At 37.0% G+C, this 16,119-nt stretch overlaps 1 protein-coding gene across 1 annotated transcript in view; it reads right to left on the bottom strand.

Annotated features, from left to right (window-relative positions):
- LOC121655583 (protein FAM13A-like) overlaps positions 1-16,119 on the bottom strand; it is a 23,612-nt gene extending 7,493 nt beyond the window's left edge. Inside the window, exons 1-10 of the mRNA XM_042010338.1 lie at positions 15,874-16,119; positions 14,765-14,966; positions 14,377-14,586; positions 13,352-13,532; positions 11,427-11,601; positions 10,841-10,962; positions 1,472-1,693; positions 1,246-1,345; positions 840-937; positions 11-68 (exon numbers count right to left, since the gene is read on the bottom strand). Coding sequence (XP_041866272.1) covers positions 11-68; positions 840-937; positions 1,246-1,345; positions 1,472-1,693; positions 10,841-10,962; positions 11,427-11,601; positions 13,352-13,532; positions 14,377-14,586; positions 14,765-14,966; positions 15,874-15,903 — 1,398 coding nt within the window. The 5' untranslated portion in view covers positions 15,904-16,119. The remainder of the gene's footprint in view (positions 1-10; positions 69-839; positions 938-1,245; positions 1,346-1,471; positions 1,694-10,840; positions 10,963-11,426; positions 11,602-13,351; positions 13,533-14,376; positions 14,587-14,764; positions 14,967-15,873) is intronic.

Here is a 16,119-nt window from a genome sequence, read left to right as displayed (position 1 = left end):
ATTGATTTACCTTCCAATGAGTCACTGTTGATTTTTCTTCTGTCTTGTACTTTATGCAGCAGAGTAAGCTGCAAAAACAAAAATATGTCAATAACAGAAAATAAAATCCTATTGTAATAAATAATTATAAACAGCACCACCACAGTGATATTGGTTTAAAAAAAAAGAAAATCTAATAATATCTCCCTCTGACAACCATCCATTTAACTTTCATTTTAAACACGATAAAATCAATACTGTATAGGACCTGCTCTCAGGACTGTGCAGTACTATACATAGCTTTGTATCAGAGGGTCATCTGGTAGTGGTATTGGGGTTATTGCTTATTCATGTCTGATCTTAATGAGGCATTACTGAGATGATGTGCCCTCTGGCTCTGTGGAGGCAACAAACAGTCGGCATGCCACCATGCTGAATTGAATTAATCTAGTTAGTTGGTCAGATCCACGTGAGACCCTCTAGCAAGTCGGGCTTATTTGGACTGGAATCCTATCAAAGCCACGACTGTAAGCAGCACAAAGCCACAATAACCTACTTCTCAGCTAACTGCGGGGCTCGGTGATGAACTGAACCGAAAGGAAAAATAGAGCAGGAGCAAAAGGGCAGAAAAACAACTACAGCATCGGGTCAGCTTAAACCTAACACACTTCTACTGCCTAAATCATAAATCCAGCTATTTCTATCGTACTTATTTGTTTTGTCATTCTTATGCTGTCTGACAACCCCTATGAACAAACAGCTAGTGTTATAAATAAGAACACAGCAGAAACACTTCAGAAAAACACGACTTAAACAAAATGTCACTTCCTGCTATTATCATGGAGAAGCTTTTCTCTCACCTCTCTGTGCGCTGACTTGCTGTTTGGGTCTTGCTTAGTGATTCATTCACTATGCAGCAGTTTGAAACAGATGAATTTTGTCCTGTGTCTGCAGAGGCCTGAAAAACAATTCAGTCTGCATCATATAACCCCTTTAACAGATCTAAAAGACCTTTAAATTTAAGCATTAGAAGTGTATTTGTACTGTATTGTTTAAATGAACACTCATTTTAACATATTTTGTGGCAAGTGTCAGTACTGTGTTTTTGTAACTAGAAATAAATGGAAAGTGCTGCAGGAACAGGAGGCATTGAATACATTTTCAGTTTTAGTGAGTGCTAACAACTGTGTGCAAGTTAAGGTGAGAAAGAACAAAAAAGTCAACAATCAAAGAAGGAGTTAAAAAGAAAACATCAGAAATGCACACCAAAGAACAGTCATCTTTGATGGATGAGGAAGCCTTTTCTACTTCTTCCTCCTCTTTCTTCTTTGATTCGGGGCTGAGCTGTGGCATTTGTGAAAATATCCTGTTTGAAAAGGCAGATAATAAGTAATAAGCTCATTTTATCCTCAAGAAATCACGTGAGCAGGTGTAAAACGGCTATTGACTTATTGAACAGTTTAAGAAAGTAATAAATGTGTGAAAAATTCACCCTTGCATAGCACAGTCCATTTTCTGAATCTCCCCCTGATTACTTTGTGATGGTCCACTCTGTAGCTGTTGCTCTGGACCTGGGTCAGTGGGGCAGAAGAGCTCATGGCTCACCTCTATTCTTCCTCCACTCTTCTCCAGAGACTCTGGGTTTGTGATCAACGTCTGAATGTCACTGCTGACGTCAGAGCGGGTTTCACATCCGTGCACCAGTTTGTCAGGACTGAAGAGACACAGAAAGAAAGTGTGAGATGAACAAATGAGTGCACAACCAGCAGGAGATGAAGACAGAGAAAAGAACCTACTTATGATGCATTCTTTATAAACTGTACACATGATGTAGATAGTGGTTTTAGAAATGATTGATCAGTCAAAAAATGATGCTCTTTAGATATTAAAAAGCAATAATAGTGCTGTTTTTCTGTAGCTATGAGTACACATTTACAGGTCAACACAATGCCATGCACAGATCCTTTATATAAAGGTTCTTGTGAGAAATGGTATTGAAAAGCTGAAAAAACAGTAAGGACAAAACAGCAAACACAATGACAAAAAGTTAGTTAAGGAGTAACAACAAAGTAAAGATATTCCCATTAACAACATAAAATGTCAAAATGGTACAAGAAAAGAGTGAGATCCTATACTAACAGGAATATTGTCCACCAGTTTATCCTTTGGAAAACTGTTGAGCTTTGCAGAGAAACAAACATCCATCTAATTAGCACAATAACACTTCTTATAAAGCTGCTCTGTTTTGCATCAAGAACTCTATTTCTATTTTAATGCTATGTTAATATAAAAAAAACATTTATTACAATCAAACTGAGTGAATTTCCAGGAAAAACTTCTGAAAGCACTAAATTAATTGCTGCTTGTCAAACCATAAATTTCTTCATTATTAGATACCAGAATCCAAAGCACAGTTTATGCATTACTGGCCTGCACCTTGCATTAGCTCACTCACTTGTGTAGGACTGTTGATCCACAATTGCTGTTGTTGATGCTGAAGCAGACCAGACAAGAAAACATCTTTTGCAGAGATTCCTAAAGGTCCAGCAGTCTAACATAGAGATTTTATGTGCAAATGAACAGCTTGCTGGTTGGAGACGCATAAAAGCCAATGATGCAAAGGAAAGAGAGTGCTTAATGGTCACGAGGAGTAAAACCCGGAGGCAGAGAACTGACCCACCCACTTCAATTATCAGTGCCTAGACACACTGCATACAGGCAAAATTGCACATACACTTTATCATTTTTAGAATCAACCACACATAACTACATATGTGCAAACATTTCAGTTCAAATTATGACTGATGTAAATACAACTACTCCATCTTAAAAGCTTCATTTAAAAGTAGTGACCCAGTAAGAAAAGCTATTCTGTGCAATGAATACCAAACACCCTTACACAACATATCTTCTGCCCTACATTTCTTGCGTTGAACAGAAAACTGGTCATTTTAGGAATTCATCAAAAGATTGACATGGACAGAACACTGACAGGAAGTAATTATTTTAATGACATAAATAGCTCACTGAAAACACTTGTTTGTTTGTTTGTGTTGGATCTCTATATTTAAAAGCCATTTTCTGTAAATGGTAAAAGCTGCAGACAGACAACTGAAAATTAAACCATTTGTTGGTATAATTAGACAAAAAACAGAATGGACTGTAACACTACTACACAGAGGTTCAGACATGATCAGAAGAAACAGCATGCAAATGGCAGACATGTTTGGAGAAAGCACATGTCATTGACAGATGCCACAATGACAAACACATCGGCAAATACTCCCCAAATACTTCTTTTTTTATATTTAAACTTAACATTATTAAACTTCGCCGCAATGAGCCATGTAGCTACTTATTCAGTGCTCCTGCTCTTGTCGTGAAGAAAATACATAAATAAAATTATTTTCACTCCCTAACATTTATTGCAATTATTTAATTGGCCTCCTTGTTTGGTCGAGGAAGCAAGACAAACATTTGGAATGATGCAGCATGAAGAACAGATGAGCGTAGGAAGCTGTTGATGACAAATTATTGATATTTGATTGCTCTATAGCAGCTGAAAAAACAAACACTTTGAAGCAAAAGAACACATAAAACTCTGTCAGCAGGCGTGAGATATTTTACAGCTTAGAATTAAATGTATGAAATGTCTTTGTGTTCATGTCATATAACATTATTTGAGATGGTGTTTCTGCAGAAGATAAGTATTCCACTTTAAAATCCACCATCAATTCAGATTTACCTTTTAAAAATGGCTTTAGAGTCTGCTTAAATTAAATAGAGTAAGGGATAAACTGACAACAAAAGCATTAATTTGGCATCTAAAAAAGTGTGTCAATTTGTTGCCGTGCAGAGAACTCAACTGCTATCAACCCCTTTCTGTGTCTGCTTGCATCTACTTCCACTCATTGATCCTGTTTAGCTAAATCTAGTGAAGCCACCATAATTTACCACAATATTATTGGCAGTGTGATATTGAAAGAGATATCTCCATTTGCTCAAAGTTGAGCAACCTCCACACAAACAGAAATAGCTATGAGATACATAGGCGTACTCAAGTATACCTATGCTTAGATATGAGTGAATATCGTGACTGTTTGTGCCACGTTGCAAACAGATGATAAACAGAGTTTAATGTCTGTATTGCGCCCTCGCAGCAGCCTACGTTCTCTATTTAAAAATAGTAACTAACCCAGCAGCCTTTAAGTTCTGTGTGGGAAAAGTTACTCACAGACAGATGGCCGTCACCACAAAAATTCAGTGTGGGGGACTGATCTCAGGTTATGTCACACAGCTGCAGCTGAAAGCTGCAGAGGTGAGATGATCATTTTACGGCCATTAGACTAAATGGGCAATTAGCTGTACAAACACCAGCTTTTATCTTCTGTTGGCTATTAGGTAAAAGTATATAAGCTGTTGCTGTGTAGCCAACAGTGTGTTACTTACCTTTTACGAAACAAGCCTAAAATTATATTTTGTTAGCAGCTTCCCACCTGTTCCTACTGACCATAATCTCATTAGTGAAAAGAAATAAATGAATAACTTTAGTGCATTGTAACATTCTTGGTTGTCTTTAAGTTATTTGAATGGAGATTTTGTCTTATGATATTGCAGTTGTTTTAAAACAAAGGTTTTATAATAATAAGTTGACATTTAGGGGGACTTCCGGTAATGGCGCCCTGCTGAGAAGACGCGTGAAAGTCCGCTCTGCTACGTAAATTGCCAAATCCTATCATAAAAGTTTCTTAAATACCGTTTTTCAACTCAACAATACCGCCGGTGTCAAGAAAATTACTGATGTCACAAAAGAAGTCGAGTCGCAGCCGTACACAACAGTCTAGCCTGTCTAAATTTACAACAGCGACGGCCAAGCCTAAGCTCAAAGACAGTGCTGCGGAGGCTAATGCTACCGAGGCTAGTGCTGTGGAGGCTAACATTATGGAAGATGACGCTATTGAGACTTGCGCTATTAATGATAATGCCATTAGCGCTAGTCACAGTGATGGAGCCGCTGCAAAAGCCAACTCAAATAATCAAGTAGCAATGCCGGAGGAGCCTGATATAACCCTAAAAGGAATAATGGGGGCTATCAACAACCTGAGATCTGAGTTTAGTCCCAGATTAGACGGCATTCTCGTTGCAATTGAAAATGTACGGCAAGATATCAGCGACTGTACGGTGAGAATCACTCAGGCTGAAACAAGAATATCTACAACTGAAGACGACGTGAACCTCCTCCAGGTTAAAGTGAAACGTCTAGAAAAGAAAACTAAGGACTTGGAAGAGAAAGTACTGGACCTTGAGGCTCGGTCACGTCGCTCAAATGTCCGACTTGTCGGTCTACCCGAAGGCGCGGAGGGCAATGATATTTGCGGCTTCTTGGAGAGCTGGCTCCCGGAGGCACTGGAGCTGGCCCCACTCCGGGGAGGACTCACGGTGGAAAGAGCTCACAGATTGGGACCGAGAAGAGAAAGTGCGACTAACTCCGCGCCCAGAACCCTCATAATGAAGTTTCTGAATTACAAAGACAAAGAAGTTGTGATGAAAGCAGCTAAGACAAAACGACAGATCCTGTACAAGAATCATCCTGTGAGGTTTTACCACGATATGGCGACGGAGATGCATAAGAAGCTGAAAGAGTTTGAGGAGGTACGACGACAACTACGATCACTTGGGCTACGGTACGGCATGATCCCTCCTGCACGGCTCATAGTGACCTACCAAAACAACACGCGCATTTTTTCCAACGCCAAGGACGCCGAGAACTTTATCAAGGAGATCCAGTTGGATAATCAACAAGAGGAGGAAGGTGCATGTGCTATTGTAGAAGATACTACTTAGACTGCTTCATTTATTAGCGGGAGATAAGCATATTTTATTGCGTTGCTTTTCCTTCCTGTGTAGCCTGTTAATAATGGACAATTTATTGTTTAATATACACTGAGAACATAAATAGCCGTTTTTACTCTTGTAGAGTTGTTGAATTATGCATATGTTTGGATATTAGTAGCAGTGCAGACAGGACTTTTATTTTAATTTTATTTTACATTTTTATATCAGCAGAGTTTTACTGATCCTCACAGTGTGTGGAGCAGTTTTTTGCTTTCTGGAGGTCTAACACTTAAAGGTGGGGTTAGCCCGATTGGGTTATATTCAGGTGTATGTGTGATGTTCAGGGGAGTAATAGTTGTTTTATTTCTTTTTTGATTAAGACTTGCTTACATGTTGGGGAAAATCAAAAATACTTATTAATATGTCGGTCGAATTGAAAGTTAAGATTACATCATGGAACTGCAGAGGGCTACAAAAAATGAAAAAGGTCAAACAGGTTATGAACAGGATTAAAATACTACAATCAAACATAGTATTCCTTCAGGAGACTCATTTAATACAGGAAGATGAGCTTAGGGTGAGGAGGAGGTGGAAGGGTAAAATTTGGTCAGCCCCCTTTACTTCTCAGGCAAGAGGTGTTATGATCTTGGTTCATGACTCAATTCCATTACAGGTCCATAATATTATTAAAGACAAGGCAGGAAGATATCTAATTATACAAGGAAACATTCTTAAGGAACAATTAATTCTGATAAATATTTATGCCCCAAATACAGATGAACCCAAGTTTTTTCAAAATCTTTTTCTTATAATTGCCTCTTTGCCTGGTGCTTGTATTATGGCAGGTGATTATAATTGCACCCTAAATCCACAGATAGATAGAAGTTCAGGAGTGGATCATACACACATCAGAAGTAGAAGCGTGATTCAACATTTTATGAAAGAAATGAATCTTATTGATGTGTGGAGAGAAGATAATCCCAATAACAAAATATATTCATGTTACTCTAGTACTCACCAGTCATTCTCACGTATAGACTTTTTCTTGGTTTCTGCACTGGTAAGGCATAAATTGCAAAAGGTATCTTACGACCCAATACTCCTGTCAGATCATGCACCAGTCTCTGTAATTTACCAAGATTTAAAACTAACAAGTGATATTCCTAAATGGAGATTCAAAATAAAATGGTTAACTGATACTGGCTTTGTTACCTTCCTAGATGAACAAATTAAATTCTACTTCGAAACAAATACAATAGAAACCTCAAGAAGTGTCAGATGGGATGCATTTAAAGCCTTTATTAGAGGACAAATAATCAATATAACTAGCTCAAAAGCCAAAGAAACTTATAGAACTGTAAAATCATTAGAAACAAGAATTAAAGCATTAGAAGAACAATATTACCAGTCAGGTTCCCAAACTATTCATCAACAACTGCTTGTGCTTAGAACAGAATATAACGAAATGTCTGCAACAAAAGCAGCATCAAGTTTATTACGACTTCAGCAAACATTCTACGATCAAGGTGAAAAACCTGGTAAAGTGTTGGCGTGGCGCATTAAAAATCTACAGAATGAGAGGCTTATTACACAGTTAATAAGCAATGATAATGAAAAAATAGTAGAACCAATTGAAATAAATGAGGCCTTCAGGATCTTTTATGAAAAACTTTACTGTTCTGAAATGAATGCAAATACATCTGAATTGAATAATTTCCTAGATAGTATTCATATTCCCAAAATATCAGAATTAATTAAGAGTGAATTAGATAAAGATATAACTCTAGTGGAAGTGTCTATGGCCATTGATAATAGTAAAGGAGGGAAAACACCTGGGCCTGATGGGATACCGATAGAGGTTTATAAAATGTTTAAACAAAGACTAATGATACCGCTATTAGAAATGTTTAAGGAATCTTTCAATAAGGGAATCCTGCCGACTTCATTAAGGGGAGCATTAATCACTTTATTGCCAAAACCAGGCAAACCAAATAATAGATGTGAAAATCTTAGGCCAATCAGCCTTTTGAATGTGGATTTGAAAATTTTGAGTAAAATACTTGCCAGGAGACTCGAAAAAATAATTCCGAATATTATCAACAAAGATCAGAATGGCTTTGTACTAGGAAGGCAAGGCTTTCATAATGTTCGTAGACTTTTAAATATACTGAACGAAGAAAGGGGGACTCCAGATACAGCAATACTGTCATTAGATGGCGAGAAAGCCTTTGACAGAGTTGAATGGCCATATTTATTTGAGATCATTTCACGTTTTGGTTTTGGACAAAATTTTAATAGATGGATAAAACTACTGTATACTCAACCATTTGCTGAAATCATGACCAATCGAAACATTTCCAAGGCAATTAAAATACAAAGAGGATGTCGACAAGGAGACCCGCTGTCCCCTTTACTCTTTATTATGGCCATCGAACCTCTGGCGATTGCTATTAGGTCAAATCAGGTGTTAACAGGTATACCAGTTGGACAGCAGGAACACCGTGTGGCACTATTTGCCGATGATGTAATAATTTTTCTTAAAAACATGGAGAAATCCATTCCTGAATTATTAATGCTTATTGGTGTATTTGGAAGAATCTCAGGATATAAGTTGAATAAATCTAAATCATCTATAATGTTTTTAGATGAATTAGACAGCAAGAACCCTCCTAAAATGGCTACTCAGTTTAAAATTGTTAATAATTTCACATACTTGGGCATTCAAATTGTCCCACGACTTAAAAATATTGTATCCTGTAATTATGAGCCATTAATGAAAGAAATTTCTAAATCACTGGATAGGTGGATGTCTATACCAATGTCTCTAATAGGAAGAATAAATATCCTTAAAATGAATATTATGCCTAAATTGCTGTACCTGTTCCAAAATCTTCCACTTCCTCCTCCAAATGACCTGTTCACGCAACTAAAACGACTATTTGTTAGATTCTTGTGGAATAATAGACGCTCCCGGACACGATTGTCATTGTTATACTTGCCCTTTGACAGAGGGGGGCTTAAATGTCCCAATCCACTTTTGTACTATTGGGCAACACAGCTGAGAACATTGTTGTTTTATTTTACAGAAAGGGAGATTCCTATTTGGAAGGAGATGGAGGAACTTCATTTACATTTACCTCTCCCTGTATACTTATATTCAGCAAATGTCAAGGCTCTTAAAAAGAATACAAGTAACCCAATAGTGAAAAACATGGTTGCTGTATGGTACAAAATTAAAAATTATTTGAGAGAAACATCCTCTTTCTCGGTCTTCAGCCCAATATGGGGGAATCATTTTTTCCCCCCAGCAAAGGCTGATGGGGGATTTAGACTCTGGGCTGCAAGGGGACTGGAGAAAATAGGTGATCTTTACAGTCAACAGCAGGTATTGATGACATTTGAAGAAATAGTTGACAAGTTTAATATACCACGTAATCATTTCTTTAAATACTTGCAGCTGAGAAGTTTTATTAGAATACAGCAAAACCAAACACTGAATATTCCCATACTGTCCACATTGGAAAAATTAATGGATACGAACTGCTTGGGAAGGGGCTTAATTTCCAAAATATATAAATGCCTTATAGATGAGTGTACAGAGACATCCACAGAGCGGCTGGAGGCATGGAGAGAGGATCTGAATGAAGATATATCAATAGAGGAATGGGGGGAAGCCTGTAATAAAGCACAATTAAGAACCGCTAACACTCGCTTAAAAATATTGCAATATAATTGGCTCATGCGAACATATGTCACTCCTGAAAAGCTTAATAAATATAATAGAACCATACCTGATATATGTACTAAATGTGAAAAGGAAAAAGGCACTCTTTTCCATTGTCTTTGGCAATGTACAGAAATTCAGAAATTCTGGCACGAGGTGAAAGAAAATATTCAAAACATTTTACATATCCAAATACCCTTAACTCCAAGACTCTTTATTTTAGGCATATATCCAAGTAATGTGAAAATTAAAAAGAATCAAAAGATATTTTTGGATCTATGCGTACTGCTGGCAAAAAGAGTTATAGCCCTTTCATGGAAAAATGTCAGACGACCAAGAGTAAGTAGATGGTTGTCTGAATTGTCTACAACTCTTCCTCTAGAGAAAATAACTTACTTAATCAAAGACCAACAACAACTTTTTCATCAGATTTGGGATCCCTTTGTTAACTATATAACGGTGACAGACTTGACAAATATAATGGAAGTGCCTGGGATAAATGATTAGTGGCCCTCTGCAGTACAAGAGGTATCTATTTATTATATATATGTATATTTTTTGTGTATAACCTGAACTAAGACCGAGTGTAATTTGTTGACTTAATCCCCAACCAACTAATGGAACATAAGGGGTGCTTGTTTGTATGACATGTTTGTTCTATACATGTTATTTTGTATTATGTTTTATGTTAAAATTCAATAAAAACAATGTTGGTAAAAAAAAAGTTGACATTTAGTCTTCATGGGGTGATTTGCTGTAGTTTTATAATAAATGTGCAAAAATATGAAATTTGAGTTGAGTCATTTGAGTCAAGTTTAATGTAAACATGTAAACACGACAAATTAAATCCCCAACCACATTATCTGGATGTGTTAGTCTGGTTTTTTGATCTTTTTTGACCATTTACCATTTTGATCTTTGATTTTAGTATGAGGGCTGTACAGTGGTGTGGGGATTAGAAGAAGGTTCCTAGTTTTAACTTTGGTTTGGGGCCTTTCTGTGTGGAGTTTACATGTTCTCCACATGCACATGTGGATTCTCTTCAGATGCTCTGGCTTCCTCCCACTGTCCAGCAACATGCATGTTAGGTCAATTAGTGTTCTTAAAGTTCCCCTTGGAGTGAGTGGTTATTTGTCTCTATGTGTTGGGACAGGCCTAAGTAAGGTCCTATGACATCTGACAGGAAATGATTAATAAAGGTTTTGTGGCAGCTTAAATGTAGTTCAAGCATACAATAACGTATTTAAGTGGTTACAAATCCACACATCCATTCATTAATCCACCCTAGGGTCATGATAATACCTGTTTAGTTGATACTGCATCCATACTGTTTGTTCTAAAGCACTGGTCCTGGAAACTACTGCAGTCTCCGCAGCCAGCATCCCCATTCTGCTCTGCTCTGAGTGACAGCTGCTGGGTTGAACCTACCAAGGATGACAAAAGTAACATTACTACAGTGATTGCATACATATTTCTGTTTGGGGCAAAAATAATTTTTTTCTTTGCATATATCTCTGCAGATTTTAATAACTACTCCTCAGCTGACTGAAAATCCATAAAACATTAAACATTCTCCTGCAACCACCGTATTTATAGTGTAGAGATGTCAACACACAAAGATCTTATATGACAGTAATAGATCATGTCCATGTTGACAAGAGAAAAGATTCAAAACTATTGTAAAAGAGAGAATAAAACCCTGAACTTATAGACATTTCATGACCAGCGAACACTTTGCCTTGGTCCAGTATGACTATGTACTCAATCTATACTACCAGTATGACATAACTGTGACCCTGGGAAGTGCTAAACTGATGTAAATGCAATGAAATTGCAATGAATAAGTTATAACAATTACTATCAAAAGAAAGATGAAATCAGGATTCACCTCAAAATGTGAAAGAGCAGAGAGAGTAGGAGGAGGGGGTGAGGACGAGGCAAATGATGAGGAGGTTGTGACATCATGTGGGACAGGGAGGAGATCTGTATGATGCCTGAGAAGGTGGAGCAACAAGGCATTACACACACTCTGCTCCTCCAGCATCCTGGGCCCTACTGGAACACTGTAAACAAAAAAGATGAGGGAGCAACAGCAATTTAAAAATGTATGCCACTGTGTTTTCTAAAGTAATGACAAATGGTTCCATCTAGTGGACAGATGTACAAACAGCACTACTGTTAAATAATCTGATAGGCTGTAAAAGTTCATGTAAAACCTGATTTCCTCATGACATAAAGCTCGGCAGTTACCACCTGTCAAGCTTTACTATGACACTGGTGACCTCTACAGCAGTCAGCTTCTAGTCATAACACTCTTAATAAAGTCTCTACCACAGACAAAACAGAAACTTCTTACTTGTTTACTTGAAGTACCTATTTGCTTTGCGTATGTTTACTTCTTCCATTCTATTTCTCTATAGGTTTTGTAAATCGCTTAAAGCTTAACATTGCTAACACGCCGCAAAGAGCATGTAAAAAATGTGATTATTAATAGATGTCTTTCCAGACAGGACTATTATAATGACAGGGCAGAAGTCAACTAACTCAAGGATTACATAATACACCCATATAAGGCAAAGTGGCTTGGATGACAAATAAGCATGTTATGAGGGGCAGACAGTGGAAAAGAAGCTCTCACACATGCAACACATGGCAAGAACATATACAAAGCTGTCATGCATAATCATTGGTCCTTACGCTTGTAGAAATACTACAGTGGTGGAAAAAAGCTTTGGGACACCCTTAAAATTTGTTTCAAATATCATCATGAAATATTTCAAAATGCAAGTTTTTAAGTTTTTAATGGCTTTTATAGGATATGTTTAGTATTTTGGATGTGACTGGACTAAAAGAAATCACACTTGAAGACCTAAGAGTTATTATTATTATTATTATTATTATTTCACAAATGCATGGGGTGTTCAAAAACTTTTTCCACCACTGAATTTAAATCTAGGAAAAAGAAGAAAAAAAAAGAAGTTTCTGAACATAGCGTTGAAGCTAGAAGTGATTTCATTCTCTAATGTTTTGTAATAAAACCATTGTACAATTCTTGCATTACTCTGTTGCTGCTCTACTTCCAGTGCAACCAGAAGCAAAAAGCACAGGACATTTTCCACACTTCAAACCCACAACTAATTTTTTCCATACTTTGGTTGCCAACTCCACACCCCCAAACCAACTCTTCATCCTGAGGCTGCTGCGGTCATCTGACATTTTCCCCCTCGCATGCTGAACATAGTGGTATGACTAACTGACATACCATTTATTTTCACCAAAAACACAAGAGTGAAATATATCAGACTGGGGAAATCAAAGGATGGGAAGCTGACTGATTATAATAAGTCCTTTTTACACGGAAAGGAAAAAAAGTCAAGCTCTGTGATAGTCTCCCTTGAGATTCTGCTTGTTTACAGTTGTAACTGACTCCTGTAAACAGGAAGGGAGAAGCAACCAGCAAAGTCATGATGACCTCTGTTATATCTGTCTGTTGTTGCGTGTGTCCTGCTCTGCCTTAGTAGGCCCAATCCACACCCATTTCCTTCAAGTGGATGAAATCTGTTCCACACAAGACATACAGGAACTGTGCTGAGCTAGATAGTGTATTAGTGTAGTACACCAAAACAGAACTAAGACTGACCTAAAAGACTTTCTATTTGAAGCAAAATATTAATGAAAATAAAAATGATTAAAATGAATAAAAGGACTAATCAAAACCTTAAAAGAGCTGTGAATGTACCCCAGCTGTGATGACTGGAAATGTCCAACAGCTTTAAAGAATGAGTGAATGTGACATTCATGACAGAAACTTACTGAAATATGCAAGGCCCAAAGATGGTTGCCAGATTTTCAACAGGCATGTGATTTAACTGGCTGTGAGCGGCCACTCTGAACAGAAAGTGGATGAGGTAAGACAAAATATTGAGGCTGGAATCAGGGAGGCAGTGAAGACTTTCTTTCAGTCTCTGGTTCAGTTTTGGCCCATCTGCATTTCCTAAAAAGAAGTAAACACATAAGAACTGAACTCATAAACAAAAATCTGAATTACTAGACTCGTCTTTCAATGGTCAATATACTGCATGACTATATATTTTTGTATTAAATAGTTCCTTACCAATTCATTCCACCAATTCATGAAAAATTACAGAAAATGGCTCATTGTAAGACATTCCTTTTTAGACTTTAGTATTTTAAGATTGGTATTATCAGTAGCTCTTACATTTTTCCTTCTAAAACATTAATTGGTTAAACAACAACAAAAAAATTAATCATTAGATTAAGTAATACTACTTAATGCCCATTTTGTATTACTGTGTCAACACACTATGAAGGAAACAAAGATTGATTAATATTAGGAGTGTACATCACACTAGTTTATTCATTGTTAAACACTGTCTTTTCCTTAACAACTCATAACTCCTATTATTAATAAATAAATAAATACAAAACTGTACAAATTAACAAAGCAAAATATGCAGAAACTACCAAAAAAGTTTTTATAAGCTTTTTTTTTATTTTAAACTTTTTCAAATTCATGTTGGCATAGTAGACTGATCACATAATGTCCATGTTTTTACTGCAGAAAGTGAACCAATTACTAAGAAAACCCTGAGTCAATCTGCAGGAAACTAGCAGTTTCTCTTCTCTGTCACTATTCTTCTGCAGTACTTTTTATCTGTCTATAGCACTGCTGTAGCTCTAAAATTGGGTCTACACTGGCAGTGACATTAATTCAGCTCAGAGATGCCTAGCTCACAAAAAACAAAAAAAAGTTACACCACTGTAATAAATATTCCAATCTGAAAAAGATGTTTTTGTTTGTTTGTTTCCTTGAATACCTGTAAGGCTCTGAACCAACTGTTTGCGCTGGGGCTCGGGAACTATGGGGACAGGTAGTTCCCGAAAAAAAAGTTTGAGGAGTGAGGCAACAGTTGGGACATCCCCTTCATGTTCCAGGTCCACCTTTTCTCCATGATCCCACCGCTGCCTCAGCTGCCTGGTCCGCGCCACCGACCCACACAAGCGAAATAGACCTCTGTGGTGCAGTCCTGGGATAAGGAAAGAGATTTAGTTACTAGACATATATATGACACTTAAATATATCATTTGACTGAGGGAAAGATTAAGAAAAGCAGAACTGAAAAAGGGAAAGAGTGATATGAAGGAAAACAAATACATAAACAAGATAGGAAAGTGAGTCAAGAAGCACAAATGTGCCTTGTTTACCATTCTTATCCAGGAACGCCACCATGTCTCTTAACACAAGAGGTATTCCACAAACCATCTGCCCGTCCTCTCTGAGTGTTTCCAAGGCGACACCAAATACACACCTGGCTGGAACATTAGGCTCTGAAACCTGGGCCGTAACATTGAATTCTGGGCTGACCTTTGCACTGGGTTTCAGGATTCTTACTGATGACTGGTCAGTCTGTATGGAAAAAAAACATGAGAATTTTGCTGCAGATTTCTCAGAAAAGTTATAAGGTTTACTAGCCACATTACCCAATGACCACATGTTGTTTAGAGAACTAGATAAGACCTGGGTCTGCTGTCATCTTAAACCCTCCTTCACATGATTCAGACACTGATAACCAGGGCTGAATAATAATAATAAAAGGATTACATGTTATTTTCACATACCCAGACTATATTTGAATAAAAATAAATAAATAAACAAATATTACAAAAATTACACTGACAAGGATTACATGATTAGACTTTACTTTTTAAAAAAATTATATGTAGTATAGGGTTTAAAAAAATAATCTGTTTTTGCAGATTCAAAATGGCATAAAAGTTCCACTACTTATCAAAATAGCTCATATCACTCAAGCTAAAAAATATCTTAAGACTTAATTTGCATTATTTCCTAAATTTGATTTTAAAATATTAAAAAAAATTGTATTTGTTTCTTTATTTAGTTAGTTAGTTGTACTTAAAGGGTAAATTTGCATTAACTTATTGACTTAAAAACTAATCGTACCCTTGTGGTGCATTTGGTTGGTTTTTCACCACTTCATATTCTTTAACTTAATCCCCTGTAATCCACCTCATGATGCCAAAACTTCGAGAACAGTTAAAATTTGATGTTACCAATTTAACAAAAGGGGAAGTTTGGACTTATTGACTTGTTGCTTAGCAACAAAGTTACTAAGGTATTCCTCGATAAGAGATGTTCAGGAATCAGTAGGCAGTCTATATTAATAATAACGAGTCCTATGCCTGCTTACCAATACCTTATATTAATGATTAAAACAGTCTTAGTCGCTTTTAGTCGCTCAAAAATGGTTGAGTAACAGACTGGTATTTCAAATTCTACTTGAAACCTGACTTACACAGAGAGATAATGATGCGCTTGCGCCCATCTTTTTTTTCAGCTCAGCGGACTGGGGCAGCTCTCCACTTTTGAATTGCAGATTGATTTTCCTCCTTTCGACATAATGCTCCACTCACTGAAACTATCGGAAAGTGCGACGTATGCCGATTGTTCTCTGCCATCGTCCTCACATCCCAACGACAGGCTACATTAAGTGAAGCCACCTCTATTACGATAGCGTAGTTAGCGTCCTTCTCACCATAAC

Source organism: Melanotaenia boesemani, chromosome 16 (genome assembly GCF_017639745.1).
Source record: "Melanotaenia boesemani isolate fMelBoe1 chromosome 16, fMelBoe1.pri, whole genome shotgun sequence".
Classification (NCBI taxonomy): domain Eukaryota; kingdom Metazoa; phylum Chordata; class Actinopteri; order Atheriniformes; family Melanotaeniidae; genus Melanotaenia; species Melanotaenia boesemani.
This window is presented reverse-complemented; position numbering and strand designations above follow the sequence as displayed.